Raw genomic sequence first — 24,145 nt, forward strand, 5'->3', positions numbered from 1 at the left:
CGGCGCGTCACTTGAGGTCGAGGTGCGCGTGGCGCTGCAGCATGTCGAGCGAGAGCGCGTGCGCGGGCGCGGTGCGGCGCGACGAGCGCGTCACGTGCGACAGCTGCGTGAGCGCGCGCGTGTCCGTGCGCCGCGCCGCCGCCGCGTGCGCGTGCCCGTTGTAGCGGAGGGAGTTCATCTGCAATACAACTTTGCACCTGTATGCCGAGCTTTATTGCAGCTGAAATATTATCTTGATATATATAAATTATATGTCACATTGTTTTATACCGAATTTAATCAAATTTACACACCATGTGCATTTGGATCCAACTTAAAAGATAGTTTATATCATTTTAATTACGATAAATAAATACTCGGCCTGAGCCGAGGCGTGCAGCTAGTTATAGATATACCTATTATGATTGTTAAGATTACATTGGGTTTGAATTTGCGCATTCTTTCATTAAGTGGTGCGAGTCTGACATAACCCAGAGTAGAAAATAGTGCGTAAAATCATTGTCTGCATTACAAAGGTTAAGATTTTGATGTTGTTGCGGACAGCAAGGCCTGCTGGTGACTTGTTATGAAATAAGGCTCCTGATTATGTCTGATCTTTTTTGTGAAAACGTATTTTTTATTTAATACTTTATTAAAATAAGTTATGTTACAAATTATAATATAGTGTATAAATATTTAACAGACTAATAATATATGAGGTATTTGTAAAGTAATATATAACTACATTTTAATTTATGTAGATTACACCATCACTGAAAATCACAAATTGAATATTAGGACGAAATACTCAAATAAAAATATTTTTAGCTACATAAATAATATAAATTTACATTGCTAAACCGTCAAGTGAGGTCCTCTTCTTGTATATGTAATGTAGATATACACACATAATGTACGAGTATATGTACAACCTAACATACTATATCATAAAAATATGAACTTTAAACATTCATCAATTTTAACATGCTACATGACACAATGTATAATCTATAAACCATGAACAAACAAATTTGATACATACGATATCAAAAGCGCTGGACACGGCTATTGTATGTGAAATATCCAGTATACACAATCAATTTACCTGCAAATAACATCTCTTATGCGGTTCGTGATAAAGCTCATAATCGCTCGACGACCCGTCCGGCTTTTGCGTGCACCGCCACTGTAAAACCAACTCATTCATAATCTTCATTTTATACTGTAATTAATCTTATACAATGGAAATGAAATGTACTTAATTGCTGTTGTGTGGTTTTTAATAAATTTGCTACAGTCTGCTTTTAAATTGGGTTTAACTTTATTCTATTGGCACAATAAACAGAATTGGCTAACAAGTATTGGTCCTAGTTTTGATATTTAATGGAACCTTAGAACTGCTCTGTCCATCTGCGCTATCTATTTCAGGAATGTATCAATTGAATTCATAAATATTTTGCAGACTCTAAAAATATGTATCAAAATACACACTTATATCATTTTATATGATAATTCAAGCTTTCATAGCGATATAAATACATGCAATTTTAATAAATGCAACAAAAAAATAATTCCACAAAACTCTAATCTCTTAATATGCTGCAATACCCTAACTCGTAACCCTTCGCTGCGATTCTGACTTGCGTTTATTCAAAAATTCCGCCCCACGGGAACGCTGTGGGTTTATAATGTGGTCGGATAGTAGCTCCTTTTGTCGACCGCTAAACCATTCGTGCAAGCCTAGACAACATTTATAACTTCTTTCTGAAAAAATTGCTGACTAAACCAAAATATTGTTGACGTTTCAGGGTAAGAGTTACTTAATATTATGAAGAAGTGAAATTTCTAAGCCGTGTGTGCTTTTAGAAAACTCATAGGAAATGCATAGTTGGTGTTTTTTTTTTTTTTTTTTATGTCATAGCGGGCAACTGAGCTGGTGGTTCACCTGATGGTAAACGATCACCACCGCCCATGAACATTCGCAAAGGTAGTGCCTCTGCGAATGCGCTGCCCGCTTTTAGTGGGTAAGGGAAAAGGAACGAATTCATGACAGGAAAGAAGGAATGGACTGGGACGGGTGAGGAAAAGGAAATAGGCCTCCGGCTCCCCCACTCACCGTACGAAACACAGTGGCATGCCACTATTTCACGCCGGTTTTCTGTGGGGGTGTGGTACTTCCCCGGTGCGAGCTGGCCCAATTCGTGCCGAAGCGTGCTCGACTCCCACAATAAATTGTATTCATATTTTATCAGGAAGCTATTTGTTGATTGTTTTGATGTATCTAAACAGAAGTTAACTAAGGTATTGGTATTGTTATCAAAACCTTAAAGCAAGCGTTCTGGTTCTCGTGCAGACCATAGGGTATAAATTGTCATCATACTGATGCCTAAGATCAATTGTCTCTTCGATGAAAGTAAATGATTGTACTCAGAATTAATGAACAGATTTTGAAAATCCCTTGAAAAATTTAAGGCTATATTATTTCTGACTGAAAACCATGCTGCCTTTCTACAATATCCCGGGTTAAGCAAGCCAGGGTTTAATTAATCACAAAATCCACACAGCCCTTCAATTATACTCATTTCAAGATTTTACAATCAAATAAAACAGTTATGTATTAAACAGATATTCATATATGCCTCAAATAACTGACATCCCATATATATTCCTTTGAATAGAAGCGTCTCTACTAGGCGATATTTGTCACAGCTGGACAATCAATTTTGGAATATTTCCTTCATGCCTGCTATTTATTATTGCTATTTGTCAGAGTTTCATTTTTTCTCAAAATAGAATATTGCTTTGATTCTTTTGAAGTGAAAACTTATTTAGATTTAAATCACAAGAAATCTTTTGTGATAAATGTTATAAAATTTTAAATTTATCATTTCTCTTGGCAGTTCCAAAGACTGCACATTGGTTTTATATATCTAATCGCATAATTTACCTATTTAGTTTCCTTTGCAGAGATTTTATCAGACCGATAGTTTGTTTTGATAATTTTGATTATTGGGAAATTTGTTTGTTTTATTCCTCATTCAACTTAAAACAAAAGAAAAACATAAAGTCTTGAATTGAATGATTTTATCGTTATTGTTTCAATGGAATGATTTTATCTCACCTATTGTGTGAAAATAACAGTCTTAATAATAAAAAGCATAAAAAAGTAGAGTATAAATGCATGCATGCATTTAAATTCGTATTGTCTTATTACACGTTAATTTAGTAAATTCAGTTAATCATCATTTCATAAAATTGAAAATAAGCTGAAGTTAAAGGGTAAGATTACATTTAAGCATACAGTTGTATATGACCTCATTAAATTAGGTAAAACAGTTTCGAAGAACTGGAATAACACAGTAGTGTAAGTAAGTAAGTATCCTTCGTCCTTTTATTCGTATAAATCTGATTTTATACTGTAGTTATGATACAACAAAGCGTTACATATGCATTATTTGCGTCCACAAATAAAACTAATAAATATCTGACCGTGAATTTGGTTTGCTGGCACACGCCGCGACCACAAACCAGCTTCCTCACCGACCGTTGGAAGTTCCTCGTCATCAGGCAGTATACTATTGGGTTGATGGCGGAGTTCGCGTGACCTGCACAAATATACCACGTCATGCCTTTGTTCAGATACACAGTAGCTCCGGATATGTATACCTACAATTTACACTTAAATACTTCTTTTTTTTTGCTAAGCAGCTTGTGAATCGAAGAAGATGTATTAAACTCTAATTAATCTTAATGTGAGGTTAGTCCGATACGCTTCAAAAACTCATAAAGACGTACATCCATTGAGCTCTAAATTTGACACAAAGATCTGCTTAGAAACTATTCTTATTGGCAGACTAACACTTGAAATTAATTAGCCATCTATTTTACGAAATATATTTGATTTTTTTTATTATTTAAAATTTGATTCGAAAGGGAAATGTCAAACAACACCACACAGTCATTAGACATAGAAGCACACTTAATGTATCATACTTGAGTAACAATATCATATATCTATTCTTTGGTAATAAACGACAACAACGACTACAACCTCGGTAGTTCAATAGAAAGAAAATTATAATATAATACCAAACTAATCGTCAATTACCGTTGATCCGCAACATTCGCCAACTAAACGCCAAACCATCATGTAATCATCAAGCTATAACAAAATGAATAATGACTAACCATTTCCTGGGTTTCGTTTAACATGAATTGAGTAATGTGATTATCCGTACAATGGGAAACAATGCCGAGCGAGCCATTTTGACAGGAGCAGCCGCCCACTCCATGATGAGGGTAACAATGATCGTTTTTGCATACAAAAGATTAACGTTATCTGCTTATTTCGATTCTTCTGGAACATTTGGCGAGAAACTTGAATTTGGAACGAATTGAAGGGAAAATGTTCACTTGTCTGCTTTCATCTTTGTGTGTTCTTTGCTCACTAAAACTGAATAAATTTTAGGATATGCTATTGTTTATCAACAATTCCTTCCAGGCTAAAGTTGCCTCAATTTGTTCCAGGATAATTTGTACTACGTTTTTGTTAAGTGTATCCATTAAGCATGATACATTTATCTTCACCATTTTACAAGTAATTAATCAGTCAAGAATAAATAATTCACGAATAAATCCCGCCCGCATACCATTTCGTTAAATGTTATTCTTCGAGATCATGTAAAATTGAAATATTCGTCCATTAAAATAGGTTTCCTTTAGAAGCGTTGTTCAGCTGTCAAGCAGCCATATTAGTTTTCGAATTGCTTCAATGTTTACCTGAATAAAACGTAGACTGTAACAATGCCTAGGCACAAATACAACAACATATTAAATTTATATGTATTCTTGTTTTCATTATTTAGTGCTTATAACAGTTGTTCCTCACTCATTCTGTTAAAGATTTAATTTATTTTCCTCTATTATATTAGATATTACTGTTAGAAGCCTTACCAAAGAAATAGTTCAAAAAACATGCAATAAAAATAAGTACAAGATAATTTATTAACAATTTGTATTTATCGGAAACATTTCAGCCTAAAACCGTGCGATAAATTCACTAGGCTTACCTACAAAGAGTGCATACGGCAGGAACGCGCTCAAATCTTTGGTATTCACAAGGTTTATATCCAACAGGAGTTGCATAATGTTGTAGGGCAGCCAGCACAGCGCGAACAGAACTGCTAGCAGCAGCAGGATCCACGCCACTCGCTTCCTCTCTTTCATTAGCCGGAGGCCCTGTAAAACTTATTAGTTTAGCGTTGTTTATTATAATTTCCTTAAAACAATTTATACTTGATCAGGTAACAGGATACACGTAAACACGTATGTATATTCATTAAGGTCGCTCCTCTGTAAAACGACCGTATGTTTGTCTGTAATAGATCTTGAAGAATTTGGCATTATAAGGTGGATGGAAGCGCTTTGGTTATGTACGTATTATAACAGCCTATCTACACTAAAGACTTAATTAACGGAAACTTTTGTATATTTGTAATGTTTTCAAGCAAAAATCGCTGGTCCGATTTAAAAAATTATTTCATCATTAGAAGTCTCCAACCTCATTGAGTGACATAGGCTATATATGTACCGAGGGTGAAGCCGGAGCAAACAGCTAGTATAAGTATTTAGGTACCACCGGTGGAGGCTGGACGCTTGTAAAATATATGTAAATGTTGTGTATACATTAACTAGTCTTGGTGTTTCCTTCACGAGAGATAACATGTTTACGAGTACAATATAATATATAATATATATCATCTATATATATAAAATTCTCGTGTCACAGTTTTCGTTGCCATACTCCTCCGAAACGGCTTGACCGATTCCTCTGAAATTTGGTAAGCATATTGGGTAGGTCTGAGAATCGGCTAACATCTATTTTTTATCCCGATATTCCTACGGGATACGGACTTACGCGGGTGAAACCGCGGGGCGCAGCTAGTAATATTATATTATCAGACATCCAAATTAGCGTTAAATGTTTACAACGAGAAATATCTGTGACATTTCCTCAGCGTTTATTTCAATTGAATTGACAAGTAATAAATATTATTTTTACGTATGAATACAGAAGAGAAGACAGCGCGTGTAGAATATAATCTTATTAAGCTCAAAGTGATATTGTGTTATTCCCATCGATATTATATGAAAAATATTTATAATTTATTTCACGTATTTATTTGTTTCTTTATACATTTACTAGCGACCCACCGCAACTTCGCAAGGATGCGATATTACATGATATTATATGTAAACCCTTTTCTTGAGCTGGTGGTTCGCCTAATGGTAAACGGTCACCACACACAACGCCAATAGAATGTTTTTAAATAAATAGGCCTATATTTGAAGATGATTTCCTTTGTTATTGTAAAAACAGATTATTGCTTTACGATATTTTATATTTGATATGCTTGCAAAAACATTTTTTTTTATTAAGTTTACGTAAACAGTTTCCAAATAGTTGCATTACGATTTATCATTAATTGATACGTATTTGCGTCTGACATTGTTTATCCTCTAATTTTGAGTAAGTCAAGTAAACCTTCACTAATGAGAAAATCGTCAAGAACTCACTATGACTTGTAAACAGACTTATACATCAAAATAAACCTTATATTCCTTTAGAAAGGCGTGAAAGGATTTCTAAAGGCAATAAAATGGAGATAAAGAAAATTTGCCGACCTTTCTTGTTTATTTAATCGTGTTTCGGTATCCAGGTTGTGCCGAATTCTTTGTGGAAAATGCCGCGAATACTCGAGAGAAGAAAACAGGCTATATTGGAAAATACCGAATTTGTATGGCATTTTGATACTTGTTCATTCGATATGAGTATATAGCTTCATTTACACTTTGAAGTATACTGCTTCTCAATAGCAGAATATATAATACATAATAAATAGAATATATTACAGGTATATTTATACAATAAATAAATAAATTTATAGGCGTGGATTGGGCACGCTTCGGCACGTCGCACACACAGTTGCCCGCTATGACATTAAAAAATAGTAAATAATATGTGTACTCTGTTCACATCAACCCTTTCAAAATTTATTAATATCAACTAAAATATTAAACAAAAATTTCAAAACCGTGTTGTAATTTCAAGATTATAACATTTTAGAGTTGAAATTTTTATTTTATTGTGTAGTGCTTCATTTGAATGTTAAGCTCCCAAGGTAAAATATTTTAATTTTCCTATTTATAAAATTTAAAAGTGTTAAGAGATAATATCTTATATTTCATAAAGCAAAATTCCTCACAATTTCCAATCAATCCAGTACTTGACTTAGACAGAATTTTCCTCCAGTCTAACAGTGCAGTACCGCCTCCAGGCATTAAAAGTTTATTAATTAAGAACTATCAGGTAAGTATTGGAAATTAGTACAAATCAATCAGAATCAGAATTCTGCAAATAATAAAATTCATTGTTAATTTTCAGTACATAGTTTAAAACAAAGTCGCTTTCTCTGTTTCTCCCTATGTATGCTTAAATCTTTAAAACTACCCAACGGATTTTTATGTGGTTTTTTGATAGTTAGAGTGATTTATGAGAAAATTTTCACAACAATCGAATCGAATTTCGAACAATCGCGAATAATTAAATTAAAAATATATGAATGACAAACAAATGTCCCACCTGCTGCATACTGACATTCCCCTCGTCTATGTCGAAAGGCGGCCGCACGGAGCACAGCGTCCGTCCCATGCACGCATAAGATAGTATTGTTATTGAACCTGTATACAGTATTTTTCATTTATTTATAGTTCTGCATTGCACTACCTGACAGATATCGGTATTTTGGTTACGAGCATATTGGGTTACGAGCCGGAAATCTATTGAGCACAATATATTTAAACAAGAATGCAATTTAAAAATATTCAGTATATGCTGAATTTAAATGAAAACATTATGTTTTTGCAATAAAACAAATCGACTTAATATCAAAGAATAAATTTCCCCAGTACGGCAGTTGACTTCAAGCCCGAATCGTATATGCAATACAAATATAATTTCCTCTATAAACACAGTTAATGTTATTTTAAACATGAATAGGTACTACTATTTCACCGTGTTTTGAGTGAAAACCGTGAAAGCAATTTAACTTCTGCTATCACGAATAGACTGCAACAGCCAGAGACATCGGTTCAAATTATATTATGTAATAAACACTCGAGGGAAGCTCAGTTATTTTATTCCAGGTAACTAAGTCGGAATTTAAAGTATTTAAATACCAAGCCAATCTTGATGGAAGACGACATTAAAAATAAATAGTTCTCTCAATATTATGTTCTTTATAATCCTTTCTAATATTACAAATTCTGAGGTGTTTATTATTTTGTGTGTCTAGACGTAGCTAGAGTGTGACATAGTTTGTTTTATCGCGGTGAAACATCTCATTCCCATAGGAATCTTTTCACGACTTGGCTAGATCTTTGAAAAAGTAAATAACAAAAAAGTTACAGTCGAATTGAAAACCTCCTCTAATTTGAAGTCGGTTAAAAATACCGTCGTTCTCCAGCTTAACATCACATAACCATATTTAATGTATACCGCTTGAAAATAAAACAATGAAATGATAAAAAACGAAATGAGTATTTTTTCTCACCTGGAATAGCGTATACTAGAGTAAAACTAAATGTACCGAACTGCTTCCGCGAGCCGGGGCTCGGCCACTCCTCTGTACAGAAATATACATCCTTCGTTTCTATCTGAAACAAGTGCTGTTTTAAATAACTGAATGTGTTATTTTAGTGGAGAATAATTTAAATCAATTCAACTAACTACAAAGCTATATAATATAAGAATGTTCTTTAGTGTATAACGAAATCACAAAGATTTTTGCCGGCTCTTTCATATAAAAACTACTTTCCGAGCCGGTGGTAAATATTAAAACTATGTTATGACAATTCAAGATTGCTTCTATAATGAGTCTAATTGAATATATAAATGTTTGATTTGACTTTTGAAAGCAAATATGCTTGCAAATACTGCACACATTTACATCGACTTAGCTGTATACTTTCATTAGCTGTCTCACCGAAATATTCAAATAAGTCTGCGATATAACAGGCACCGTCTCCCTCCTGACGGACGCCACCATCAGCAGCGGTATGAAGATGAAAAGCGCGAACACCCACAGCAGGGTCAGCAGGAGTAGTGCCTGCTTCCTCCCCGGGGGACGCAGGCGCGGCTCGGGGGCGATGGACAGCCAGCGGTCCACCGACATCGCCGTGAGAGTGAACACGCTGGCTGCTACCGCCACACCTGCTTAACATATACTACTAGCTGCACCCGGCAAACGCTGTTCTGCCTTACTCTTATCGTTTAGTGGTATGAAAAATAGATGTTGGCCGATTCTCACACATACCCAATATGCACACAAAATTTCATAAGAATCGGTCCAGCCGTTTCGGAGGAGTTTGGCAACGAAAACTGTGACACGAGAATTTTATATATTAGACTAGCTGCGCCCCGCGGTTTCACCCGCGTAAGTCCGTATCCCGTAGGAATATCGGGATAAAAAATAGATGTTGGCCGATTCTCAGACCTACCCAATATGCTTACCAAATTTCAGAGGAATCGGTCGAGCCGTTTCGGAGGAGTATGGCAACGAAAACTGTGACACGAGAATTTTATATATATAGATATACCTCCACACCCACTTAAATTATACTATCCGTATAGCACGACAATAAATGGTGTGTGGTTTCAAACAGGCTGCCAGGGTTGATATCAGCCTCATTTAAATAACTTCACCTGCCTGGTCTGTTCTATACATCTACAGATAGCGAAAACACTTCATAAAAATTCAAAGAGAAAATACATAATCAGAAATTTAATTATTGATGACGATTTTAATGATAAACCTTTATTTTATTGGATTCTTTTAATCTAATAATTCTGATAAAAAACTTGCCTATATGCTATTCCAGTCCAGCTGACGACGTATCAAATTTCATTACAATCGGTACAGTAGTTTTTGCGTGAAAGAGCAACTGCAATTTATGCTTATAAAACAGTAATCGATAACAATCATAAACTACTTTTAATTGTGTTATACGTATACGAATATATAACGAAGTGTATACTGTGATAATACAAAGAGAATATAGTCTATTGTTATTTCAATACATTCAAGCGCAATAAATAATATACAATTTGTGATTGTATTTGCCATTAAACAAATTTGCGTCTATTAATCAATTAACGTTTTAACCGCAACCGAAAAACAACTTTAACAAAATAACATTAACAGGAACATTTCAACTTGATAATTACATAAGTTATGTTTCGCAACTAATTATTATTACTTCGAACAATCTGACAGCTTAAAAATTCCGTTTGTAAGGTTTGATAAATTAGTTACAAATATAACAAATATACAATAATTTACTATTCGATTCTGTATTATCTTTAACAAGCTAAATTTCGGGTATATTAGAATAGGTATGTGGGAGTACGTGGGAGTCAAGCACGTTTCGGCACGGATTGGACTAGCTCGCACCAGGGTTGTATACATAAATACCGGCGTGAAAAAGTGGCATGCCACTGTTTTGTGTTCGGCGAGTGGGGGAGCCGGAGGCCCATATCCTTTTCCTTACCCTTCCCAGTCCTTTCCTTTATTCCCCTCATCAAACCTTTCCTAATCCCTTCCTAATTAAAGTCGGCAAGACATTTGTAGAGGCGAAAGGTCTGTACGAAACACAATAGCAAGCTATTATTTCACGCCAGTTTTCTGAGGGGGTGTGGTACTTCCCCGGTGCGAGCTGGCCCAATTCGTGCCGAAGCGTGCTCGACTCCCACAATAAAAAAAGCGGGCAGCGTATTCTCAGAGGTCTGAGCCTCTGCGAATGTTCATGGGCGGTGGTGATCGTTTACCATAAGGCGAACCACCAGCTCAGTTGCCCGCTATGACATAAAATACCAAGGTCTTACCCTGTATGTAATTAACGATCTTGCACACCGTTTCGCCATAATACCACACCAACGTGATGGCTTTGCTGAGCTGTATCGGCATGCAGATACCTGTCACCAGCAAGTCCGCTGCCGACAGGTTCACTAGGAAGATGTTTGTGACGCTGCAATAAAAATAATTCCATATTAATAAATACTCCATTTATTAAAAAAAAAATAATGTAAATATTGGATATCGGTCATATAGAACGGGCTTCTATCCTATATATTATTGATAGGAATTGGATTTCTACATATCATTGCTTTTTATACTATTTGCGTGGCGTTTTCACTTTATTTACTTGTTTAATTCATTCTATCGTATTAAAAATAATACAAATCTAGCGCCGTGTTTACAGATGTATGTTGTTTATGTTAGTTAAATTATGAGTATATTGAGTTTTGATCGAATCATCTCCTATCATGAATACGTTAACAATTCCGAACGAATATTAAGCATGAAAGATATGTTAAACATGATATTTATTATGATATTAAACATGGTATTTTAGTGTTAAAACCATAATAAATACTTTAGTTTAAAACCTGACCACCGAACGCAACAGAGAAACTGCAAAGCTGGTTTTACCAGACCAAATACAGTCTAACATAGAAGGTCATATTTGTCATCCCTTACCATGAAATTTCAATTCAACCTACTATTTCGTACGCAATTCGAACCTCATACCACGAGGCATTCAATCAAATGAATTGTTGGTGGTTACTCCAGAGTGATCACAGGTCAGTGAGCTGATGCGTCTCATTACTCACAAATTTCCCTCCGACGTAAGGACGTAACGGACCCTTATGTCTGTCAAACGTTGATGGTTTACGGCTGAACTTATACCGAAGCATATTATTGAATTCAATACTAAGCATCAAATAGCTATATACTTAGGCTGCAGTTTATGAATCGATCGATACCTTTGAATGAGTTTCATTTAGCGATATGTTGTTTGAGGGACCTGCAGTCGATTTCAAATAAGTGTTTTTTGCTTTTTCACACCCCATTATAGTAGAGATCTCATCAGACCTATATGTTTACCGCAAAATTAAATATACTTATTTTTGTCTTGACATTATTTTAATTCAACCCTATTTACATGATCAGAGACACATTTTATTTGATAAAATATAATTGGCCCGCGTCAAACATGTGGGCGAAGTCAACCTTATGTGGGATTTTATATTATTACACCATTCGTTTAGGAACAAATTAAATATAGCTTTTGCTATACCAGATTGCTTAGAAAATTAGCCATAATTTTTTGGCTAATGAATATCGTACCTAAGAGAAATTTATGAAAATTCACACCCTCCTTACACATACTTACTACCTATAGTTTGTTTATACTTCATTAGCATTTAATATGAGAAACCTCGTAATTATAACTTGTCCCTTGCAATTTAAATTGCTCTAATGAAGAGAAAGGTTGAATGGAAACATTTTTAAATGTTATTTAAATTAAAACCTTAATAAATAGCGGTTTATAAATCGACTTGACGTTTTGTAAATTGTTTGTATACAAAAAATTAATTCGTTATTTATTTTGATAAAATGAATGTTACTTTTATTCATTCCAATTTTAAATCAATTCAGCTATTGACCAATGCGAATTAGTTAATGGGCTATCTAAATCGCTTTTGTTTAAATGTCATGTTGAATTATGCAGATTAAATACATATTCATAAATAAAGTTTTGAACAAACAACTAAGATGTACTTCATATTTGGCTATACGCATAAATAGGTATTGAATTAGGTAAATTGTGAAAATGTAAATTTTTACAGGCTTATAATTTGTTCAAGGTATAATTAAAATAATATTATGTATATTTGTTTCAATTTGGACTCTATACACCTACGTTAAGTGTCTCTTATCTATAAATAAAGTTAATTTTTTAGGTGAAGCTTATAAACTTAACGACGTAGGTAATGGGATCGGAAGCCCACGTACTAAAATTGGCTCAATGCCAGCTTTGACTTGGAACTTGACTATATAAAAAACGGATTATACCAGCGTCTAAAAGACGTGTTTTTTTTATCTCTTAATTATGCATGTAGTTAGCTGCTTGTCCCATTTCTGCTAAAATATTGTTGGAATCCATTCCATCGTTGAGTAGAAAATGTATAAATTAGTAACAAATTATCTAATAGCCAGTTTTGTGAAAGTAAATATACATTTTTGTGTATGTGCCATTAAAAGCTACACTATTCCGATATATACTACATATATTCTCTATCCCGGATAATGTCGAAGCGAACTCAAACATACTAGTAGCTACCAAGTACTTCTTTCATGACATAGAAAAACTTTTAGAAGCAAATCTCTTTTAAAACCCGGATGTGTGAGTATTTTACTTATTTTTTTCAATAATTAGGTAGATATATATGATGTTTATTCCGGAAGTGACGTGTCCAACACCCTCTCGAGGGCTTATGGGGAGCTGACAACTAACTAGAGAAGGCTTCCATAACCGCGATTATCAATATAACACGAGCGACATTTCCCGTCATAGAATCTAGTCTCAGCGGATTTATTAGAGGTCATCCGTCATAATTACAGGGTGTATTACAGTATTATTTCCGTATTAATATCCTGATTAATCTTTGACTTATTCGGTCATTGAATGGAAGTAAGCGGCTTTAAAAGACTCAGAAGTGCTGTCTAGAACAGTTCTGTAGATATCGAAAATTTACAGTTTATGAATGTATTAAAATAAATCAAATTCCTTTTTTGTACTGTATAAGTTCTAGAAGTAATAACAAAATATCGATTACAACAAACCGCTTGTCCCCTTACAACAACAACTAGAACAAATTAACGGGCCGGACTGACTGGACGAACTATCAACTTTCCATGCTTTCCATGCTTCATTTCTTGAAGGCTTCTAAATTAATATTTTACTATGGTATTTTAGTCTTCAAGATACCTACAAGAGCGGCACTAAAAGAAGACTTATTCAATGAAAAATTTTTTATTGAAAAGTTTTATATGCAATTAAATTCTTTAACAGTTTGCAGCAGTGCTCCCGAACAATTAAGAGAATTAAGAGACCATCACCCTCACCTACCAACACACTCACTTTTGGTTTTTTTTTGTATAAAAAAGGCTTAACTAAAAAAATCTCAAATCCCCTAGTACATTTAGCACCGACAGGATTCACCTGCATAATGCAGATGGGAATAACAACACGACAACTTACTTAAGCTAATGCATTGTAAATCAAATCCCGTGTCCTAGGGAAATGTGTACTTGGTCGTACTAAAATATCTACAACATACATGCAGACACGATAGTTTGTTTGATTAAAATGAAAAAAATCTGTAATTTTTCACAGTTTAATTTTTCACCGATGTCCCAAAAACGAAGGAGATTTTCAAATCGACTGTGATTTTATTTAACCGACTTTCGAAAATACTTTTTAAATACATTAAAAAAAAAATACAACATTTTAATTTTTTAGCTTATAGCATTTAAATGTGCTTTAATTCACAGAAAAATCATTTATCAAACATTTGATGCGATGCGATCCATGCAGGGACCATATCCTTTTTCTCACCTTTACAGTTCTTTTCTTTATTCCTCTCGTCAATATTTTCCTTATACCTTTCCAATTTGAAGTCGGCAATCCATTTGAAGAGGCATAAGGTCGGCAATCGACCTTACACCTCTCCAAATGTTCATGGGCGGTGGTAGCGCTTACCATTAGGCGACCCACCAGCTCCATTGCCGACTATGAGGGTTCTGGTTAATCCACCATGCTGACCAAGTGCGGGTTGACATATATTATAAGATGCAATATTAAAAAATAATTAATAAATTAAAACTGTTATTTTTACGACAAACTTAGAAATGTGTAATGCGAAGAGTTAGGCATCTTTACAAAAATATGTAAGTTCTCCTAACCTAGACATAATAATTTATATAACACTGACAAAAATAGCAAATCATCCAGTTTACTATTAATAATTTTAAAATGTTTCATAAAAAATAAGTGAATTGTGATTTAGATATTCAGTCAACATCGCATATTCAAAAACGACTGACATTATAGCGTAATTGCGTGACTAAAATTTAATTGAGCGAATTTATTCTAAAACTGTATTATAATTCGTGATCGAGCACAGCTCCCTTACCAAAAAAAAAACATCTAAAGCCCTCAATTATTCACATCCTACGCAAAACTTGACTAACGGTTAGCCTTAGGCGCTAAACTTCCATAAAGAGATTTGAGGCGAGCTCGAAAAATATTAATCAAGCGAATGAAATATGTAAGTACTTATGTAACCAATCATGTTGGATAAATAATAAAAATATTATTATTTCATCCATATTATAGGTTAGCTTGTGACTATTTGAAAACTATGATAGTAAGTTAAAAATTATTAATGAATTAAAATTCACCATGTTATGGCAATTGGTACGACATACAAAGTTAAAACAATTAAAAACTATCCATTGTCATCTACACAATGTAAATTTGTCCACTGTTTATGAAACGGACCGTCTACTTTTCCATTTAGCCTTCAGAATATTGTTGGTACTCGTACAGAATACAAAATAAAGCTTTATCGCATTGTGATAGAAAAAACAGAAAGAAGTTGATTTTTTTTTTTCACAAAATAGTTTATTTTAAGAACTAGAAGAAGACTTCTTTAAGAAGGTCGAGACAAAATAATATAGTCTATAAAAAAATTGGACCACCGAAAAACTGAAGTGACACAAAGTATATGAAGTACTACTAATACTAACCTTATAAACCTGTGGTAATGAAACTAATTGGTCTCGAAACGTTATCTTGAAGAAACGCCCCATTTTAGCATTAATGTGTTATACTGCACTAAATAAAGCAAATAGAAAAGGCGCGTCTCATTGCATTACAGGAGTGGTTAGTTCATACAATCGCCATTAGTAAGATTATGCTACGAAATTTCTAGAGCAATCGATGAGTTGATAATTCAAATAAGGAGACTATAATTGAAAATACATTGCGGACTTTATTGCACTGTGATGTTCTATTGCTAGCCTATAAAACACATAAACGAGTTTTTCAATTCGAGCTCGTTGTATTGATAACTAAACTTCATATTTATAATATTCGTTCCTGTATATTTTAATAATAACAACCTTGCACAAATAGACACCTAAAAACATTCCTAAAACACTGTTATATCAAACAAAGTCATTCGTATTAATCAGAGGAATGCAGTGGATGCAAGCACTGAATTGCAATATACAAGTAAAACTTATAATTAAGCACCTGGAAAGCGAAAACTTTGTCTACCAAAATGTTATAAGTAAATTTGACATATCCTCTACAAGAACACCATAGTGAGAAATGTTTCTTGCTTATTATTTTGAGCTGAGAAGATAAGAATATGATATTTTTAATTGTTATATAATAAGTATCAATTTGAATTCTTAATTGTGCATCTCTCCATTTTTTCCTGGCCAGACCTGACAAATAAAGGTCTGACTGATTATGGTTTGCCTTGGGCAATAAAAATGAAAAGGTTTAATATTCAGATCTGTGAACGAATTGTATATTTCGGTTTGTAGCAATCACGTGGCGTATATGTAGATTTCCTCTCCGTCAAAAACCATTGTTATTGATGTGGATATAAATATTTTATATATCTCTTAATTGAGAAAAAAATCTCACTCTTTTTTATTTAAATATCGCTGTAATCCCTATAATTTGCAATTTTTGAAAATCCTTTCAAGGGGAGCAGTGGAGTTAAATGCAATTTATTTGATTCATGTTCTTCAGAACCAATTTAAATTAAATTTGAAATAAGTGTCATTCACTAGACCATGCTCAAGAAGATATAGAAGATATGCCACTTCATATATTAAATAGGAACTGAACAATGTTCCAGTGTTATCAGTAGCACTAGCTTTTAATGATGTATTAGATTATAACTACTTTCATTTCAAGGGATTTTGTCCATTCGATTTTACATAATTTTAAAATAGCTACATTAAGTTGACGGTTTCAATACATTATTATCATATAGGAAAAGTTAGACATATTTTATTTACATGCTTGCTGAAATAGGTATTGCGCGTAGCAGTCAAGAGGTGCGAAGTTCAAACGAGAGTATGACTAATAATTAAATCCCAATCCTAAACTACATGGACTGGTATATTTAATCTCACGTAGAATATTGGTTCACGAATAAACGAGTTGACGCCATGCCTTGCCACTTAATAATGAAAAAAGGAGTTTAAGTCATAAATAGTGTTTTGTTACTTTTTTCGATGAAAATAAAAAAGAATGTTATAACTAAAACCGTTAAACATCTGTGACATTGAAACAAACGAACCTACATATAAAGAAAATAATCTAGCTCAAAAAGCAGAAACTTGAACCCTTCAGATTATAGTGCGTCTTAACTTCAAGTGACTCTCCTGTGCAATTGCCCGCTCTTATAAAATATAAACACATTTTGACTGTATATTCCGTATACTGCTTTCAGCTTATAAAAACATTTTCAAGAATATGTATTACTCAATACGCAAGCAAATTCTAATGTTATAACCGAATAAGGAATATTATCTTCATGCAAATCTGAATAAGAAGAACTTGGTGAAAACTTGTATCGCATTATATTGGTGGAATATGGATCATATAAAAAAGCTGTTTATATACATTTACTAAGTTCCAGGGACATAAAATAACTATGAGTTTTTATAATAAACATACCAATGCAATAGCATACTAGTATACAAAATAGTTATAGTAGTAGGAATACTAAAACAAACAGTGGGATAGTAAAGATGAATGTGGTAAAGCACCTAACCATTTCCCATAATAAATTGCTTAGCTATCTGATCTTAGTCACCCTTATCTTAATTACATTTTGTGCTCGAAATTAGGCGACGTTTATCGCAATTAATTTGAAAACTAAAACCACCTGATTTGTTTATCGGTAGATACCAACTTCATTTGTTAGGGTTTTTGTCTATTTTTTTTATATCAGAGCGGGCAGCCGATCTGTTAATTCGCCGGATCATAAGCGATTTCCATGCATGAACATTTGCAGAGGTAGCGCCTGTTTATTCATTGATAAGGTAAAGAAAATGATAGATAACGGAAACAATAGTATGGTCTCAAAAGAGTGAGGAAAAAGACGGGCCTCTGGCTCCCCAATTTATCAAACAAAACGCACATGCTGCTATTTCACACCGACCTTCTGTTTCCCGTTGGCCTGGCCCAATGCATGCCAAAATGTGTACTGAAGATAGTACGGGTAATATTCTTTTACCAAAAAATCTAATTTACGTGGGGATTTCCCTCGATCACGCGGACGAAACCACGAGCAAACAACTAGTATATAAATAAACTTGGGACTCAATAGGGACATAGCTATTGTGTCCACACAGAAAACAATGATATCAAAATGAATTGCTGATCTTTTTAGATGAACTCCAATACTCCCAACCCTCGTCGTCAGATATCTCAAAAGGTTCCAAACAAATACAGTTACATAATGAACAACACAAGACATTTACAGAACTTAATTACTACAATGAAATCATCAAATAAATCTCACTCCGGGATTGAATTGTTTGATTAGATTGCGGCTGCCGTTGCTCTGAAGGCAGTCAGTCACAAAATTCAGAAGTTAAACACAACAATATGAACTTGGTCCATATTATAATTTACGATAAAATAATTCACTTTTCTGCTATTTTTAACTTTTTTTCGATAAGAACGGAAAGTTAGTCCAGATAGAATAGGATTTGGTTTGCTTTCATCTAATAAATCTTAATAAAATACATCTTGGAAACAATATTATGAATATTTTTATGTAGCAACTGAATAGTAGGTCAGAAAATAAACAGATTGTAAACTGTTTTTAAATTCTTAAATGATACGATGATCCTGGCAGAATGTTGTCGTTTAAAGTATTTAATAAAAGCTGTCGATCACAATTGATGAATCGTATTTAATCAGTTCCGCTTCGGAAATTCACCTCGCTAGTTCTTATTTCAATTTCGTGGTCAGACAAACTGCATCATGTATATAATAACTTTGTAAGCAGATGACAGAACATTACACAAATATGAATGTAAATTAAGATTCCCGTTTCTCTATGTATTTGAGTAAGAAATGATTAGCCGCTATTTGAGGAGATATCTATCAACGCCGATCGCAACACATCCGTCATGGAGCCGTGCTTGTATTGGCAGTTGGTCAAGTGATACTCTTTCTTTTATATGCGTATGCGGATGACTACATTGGGTTGTGTTCAATATTTCATTATAATTTTTTAAATTACCGTGATATATTATGGCTTTCTTATTATGGATTGATTTATATCATTACGTATTTTATATTGCATACTGGATTTTTTCTTTTTTCATCAACTGGCAGTAATACTCTGTTATTTAGAGGGCAAGTCGTACTATAACGGTCGTCACTGAAAAGCAGTGGAACAGAAACTCTCTGACTTACACCGATGTGGGGATCATTTTTGCATCATCACTTATGTTTGCAACTTAAAATCGTTTGATCTGTTTTGGGGCCCAATAAAGTCCATAGGCCAAATCATGTCTATGTCTATATCTTATTTTTCAGATAATCACTGACTTGCTGAGACGAACCGTGTGTTCAAGTCTTGTGTTGAAGCAACTAGTTTTATTCCAATTACTTCGCAATTATAATCACAAAGTTTTGAACGCAATCTAGTTTGAATGATTAATAACCAACCGGTTCATTTTAAAAACGGTTGGTTATTATGATATTAACGGGTAAATAGATAAATAGACCTAGATAAACATTTGGCCTTCTATTTTGAATATAGTTTAAGAAATCAAAGCTACGGAGATGAAGCTTATATTTTTATAGTTTTACGTATTTGATCGGTCAAAAGAATCTCTACATATTTTTCATTCAGTTATAAAAGCAGTCACGATCAAGAAAGTGTGCTATAAACATTTGCAGTATTTCTTTGCATGCTTATTTTAACTTTAGCTCTTTTGGGAATATCTCTTAATTACGAAACTACCACTCCTGTAGTGACCCATTTACAAATATTTAATATTAACCTTATTCAAATATAAAAAAGTATGCTATATGCACTTATCAATGTCTGTTATTAAACTTTGAAATTAATGAGTTTTGAAATTATAGAATGCGACAATTGGAAAATATTAGTGATCTGTCGAAATATAGTTGAATTGTCTATTATAATCGCAACTGTATTTTTATATGGAGAACTCAATTATAAATTTTATTTATATGATAATATTTTAACTTGACCCGGCGAACTTTGCAACGCCGTAGAACATTTTTTTCCTATTTTCTAACTTTTTAAACCTTCCCTGGACTACTTACTATAAGTGCATCAAAACTTTAAATTTTCACAAAATATCCACCCAGCCATTTTTGAGTTTCAGCGAGGCTAACGCAAGACAAGTAATTTTAGTAATTTTCCATGCTAATATTATAAAGTAGAAAGATATAACTAATTGAACATCGCAAAGAGGTAATACAAAATGTATTTTAAGTCATTGTTAAGTCGGTTTACGTAAATTATTCCGCGCAGTCTGGAGATTAGCCAATCATATTATCGCACAAGAAATAAGCCCAAAAGAGATTTGCCAACTCCTTATATAATCTTTCAGTACGAAAGAATACTTTCTTCTAGACTAAAATAATGCACTAGTATGGTATTATATTATCTGTGGTACTGTTAATGATGTTCATATCGTTAAAGGAAAGGATTAACTGAGTTTATCGGTAATCTAGCGCTCTGTACATAAAACTTCGCAAATAAATCTTTACAAATGATCAAACTTAGGTTGTATTAAGAAAAATTTATAGGTCCTAGTAAATAATATATGTACGAAACACATAATCTATCGTTCTATGTAATCTATTTATTACTGTTAAGCAAGATAATATCACGTATTATGTTTAACTGATGTCTCATCTATACGCAATGAGCTTTGTTGATTTGATTAAATATCGATTGTAGTTATGACAGACATAATTGCAATGTAATCCATGGCTTTAATAATAAAATGAATAGTCTTAGATAATAAAAATAGCATTAACTACTAAATAAATCTACTTAGAAAAGTACACAATTAAATGCATAAAGTTTCATTGTTACTTTAAAATAAGCAGTAACATTCTATAAATTAAGCAATTATATATAGTGGGTACCTTTATAACGACATTCACACACGACCTCAAATAACAAGATAATTAAAAGTGGCGAGGTCTACAATTCTTACATGTTTAATTTTATCTATCAACACAACTTCTTTATGTAATCCACAGCACGATTCTGTTTTCGATCGGCGCTTGTCAAACTGTCAACACGCAGGATTTCTCCTCACGTTTCTAATAATGAATTCTTAAACACTATGCACGGATTTATAACATTTGCCTTTATTTACAATAGAAGAACGTAAAAACTGAACATGTATTGAAAATACTGAATGACAAAATCTAAAGACCGAAAATACTATGCACCAGTTTTTTCCTGACACATTAATTAATTATTTGTATTATTGCTTTAAAATCTTGGTTATAAATAACACAAAATAATTTATCAGTATGAAACGTTTGAACATGTGAATGTTATACAATACAATAACAGATATGTGTTAGAGTATTCTTAGAAACTTGCGCTACACAAAACTTTCCCAACTCCAAACTACATCTAAATCAACCGAGCTCCTTTATCACTCCGCCGGCTTGAAATGTCTGTCTTCTAATTAAATCGTCTCCCACGGCGTTACAAGTTGGCACCGGCGAGTAAATTGCATTAACTTCAAATCTATTAGACACTTTGACAAAAGTATGTTTTTGTCAACATCTGTTGTAATTTCCATAATTTTTAGGGTTGTACAACCTTTTAATAAATTTCGCAGTCTGATTGTCTGTTTGACTGTTCGTCCGTCCAACACCAGACTGTCTAATGAACTGTGGTAGACGGTAGTTAAATACATGAAATTGTCAGAGATAATGCATTTCTGTAACCGCTATCAGAATAAATAATAGAAAAGAGCGGTCAAGCAACGGTTTTGCAGTTGCTCTTATACTAATTTGTTCCGAACCCTAAGTACCGCAAGTCCGAATCGCAGTTGACTGAATTTTCAGTTTCGTAAATTTCTAAAAGAAATACCAACCAGGTTCGAACATAAAGCAGATTTGTGTCGCTCTGGATTCACTGAAAGAGTTGATTCGGAAATGTGAAACCAACTGCAGAACGAATGTATCTCACACAAGACTTGGAAAGCAAAATACGAATGTAAATTACTTTTATTTTTAAACATTACATATCCAGCTACTATTGCAATTTATTTAGAAATTTCAAAGCATATTGAAACACTCTCGCAAAGTATGGAGATCTATCATTCAGAGACATATTTTATTGCTAATTCTTTTCAGCTCACGCTGATATTTATTGAGAAAATGCACGACTTTTCGCGTAACAGAAATTGCTTTTGCAAAAATACTGCGACTCATAGGAACAAAGTATCGGCCGCCATCGCGAAACTCATTCAGTATTTCTTTTCTATTTTCTCAGTTGTATAACAGCTAGTCTAATATTAGATTGGATACACAGGCGTCAATGTTCGACACTACATATTCAAATCTTATCAAATCAAATGTCTTTTTTTCGCTTGTATATGACCTACAAGGTGTTACACTAGTGTTGCATCATATATACTGCAATTGCAGAAGACGCACGCAAAGACAAAAACCTATATATACTTACGGTAATGGAGCTGGTGTGTCGCCCGATGGCAAGCGCCACCACCGAAAGGGATTAAGAATGGATCGACGAGAGGAATAATGAAAGTGACTGGGAAGGGTAAGGAAAAGAATATAGATACATAATAATGATAGTCAATATTAATTAGTTAGTTATGACAAAAATTAAAACAATATGCTACAAATCCGATAGCGATCGAATTCCAGTGAGAACATAAGACGTTATTAAAAATACCTACATAACAGAGAACAAACAATATAAATTGTTCCTAAGTCGCTTCGGTCTTGATGAGTGAGATCTATTTTATGTCCACATTATAAATTAATATCTTAGTAGAACTTTCGAGAAATTTTGTGTCCCACAATTATTAGTTGTTCTACACGCTATTGCATTTACATTTTTATTGTTTTTATATTGTCGCTTTCACATAAGTTTTTCAATGAAGTATATAGCTCGTAGCTAATTAAATTTCTATCACGCATTCGTAATGACACTGTCAAACATCAGCCAATCCTAATGTTATCAAACTCCAATATTAATTTATGATATAAAACATAATCATATAATCTATTACATTATCACCTACTTTGATGTTTAAGTTGGTTTTAAGCTATGTTAAATAAAAAGCAAATCATTTCTTTTCTTTAAATACATTATACGAAAATTGTATATCTGAATATGAAACTGCTCCCAATACGATGCATCGGATATTCTGCCACCTCATTGTGTATATTTATTTTCAACTGGAACTGTGTTACCTAAATTTAATTTAATCAGTCAATCAATAACACGCGTGATCGGTTTCAGCACATTTACTATTAGTTTTTTGATATTGTATTTTTGGCGCCATTTCAAACGATTCTGGCAATCTTCCATCTCCATTCACATCTGTTTGACGAATGTTTGTGAAATAGAAATATTTCATATTCAACACGACTTGACTTACAATACAATGCGTCGACGCTTCCATTTGTTTCTTGTTTGATATATCTTCTTTAGTGCTTTTTATTTTTTTTTATTGTTTTTTGTTCCGCGTTAGAGTGGAAAGATGAGTTAGTGAATCGCCTGCTGGCCGCATCATGAACGATCGGAAATATATAACGCCTCCGTAAATGGATTCACTTTAAAGGATAAAAGAAATGATCAGGAAAAGGATGGTGTGGTGATGAGTGGTTTCGATATGAATGAGATAAGGAACGTGGAATTCGATGCGAATGAATCATCAATTTAATGTGTATGTTCTGTTATCTTCGCTTACAGAAAGTACTACACAAATTTCCTTATTGTAATAAAACAAAACTCTGTATATTTTATCAAAACTTCTGGACCTATATAATTTTCGCAATAACGAACGGTAACGCCAATATTATTAAAACAGTGAATTAACTACTCAAATTTCGACGGACCGAAGGACGTTTTTTAAAAAGACAAGATTTTATTTAAACGTCTTTAATAAGTGCTCTC

At 33.5% G+C, this 24,145-nt stretch overlaps 1 protein-coding gene across 1 annotated transcript in view; it reads right to left on the reverse strand.

Moving 5' to 3' along the window:
* LOC119831398 (neuropeptide FF receptor 2-like) overlaps positions 1-24,145 on the reverse strand; it is a 36,216-nt gene continuing 12,071 nt past the window's right edge. The window contains exons 2-9 of the mRNA XM_038354724.1: positions 10,922-11,064; positions 9,024-9,250; positions 8,592-8,694; positions 7,622-7,719; positions 5,049-5,217; positions 3,469-3,584; positions 1,085-1,165; positions 1-178 (exon numbers count right to left, since the gene is read on the reverse strand). Coding sequence (XP_038210652.1) covers positions 8-178; positions 1,085-1,165; positions 3,469-3,584; positions 5,049-5,217; positions 7,622-7,719; positions 8,592-8,694; positions 9,024-9,250; positions 10,922-11,064 — 1,108 coding nt within the window. The 3' untranslated portion in view covers positions 1-7. The remainder of the gene's footprint in view (positions 179-1,084; positions 1,166-3,468; positions 3,585-5,048; positions 5,218-7,621; positions 7,720-8,591; positions 8,695-9,023; positions 9,251-10,921; positions 11,065-24,145) is intronic.

The sequence above is a fragment of the Zerene cesonia genome, chromosome 13, assembly GCF_012273895.1.
Source record: "Zerene cesonia ecotype Mississippi chromosome 13, Zerene_cesonia_1.1, whole genome shotgun sequence".
NCBI lineage: Eukaryota > Metazoa > Arthropoda > Insecta > Lepidoptera > Pieridae > Zerene > Zerene cesonia.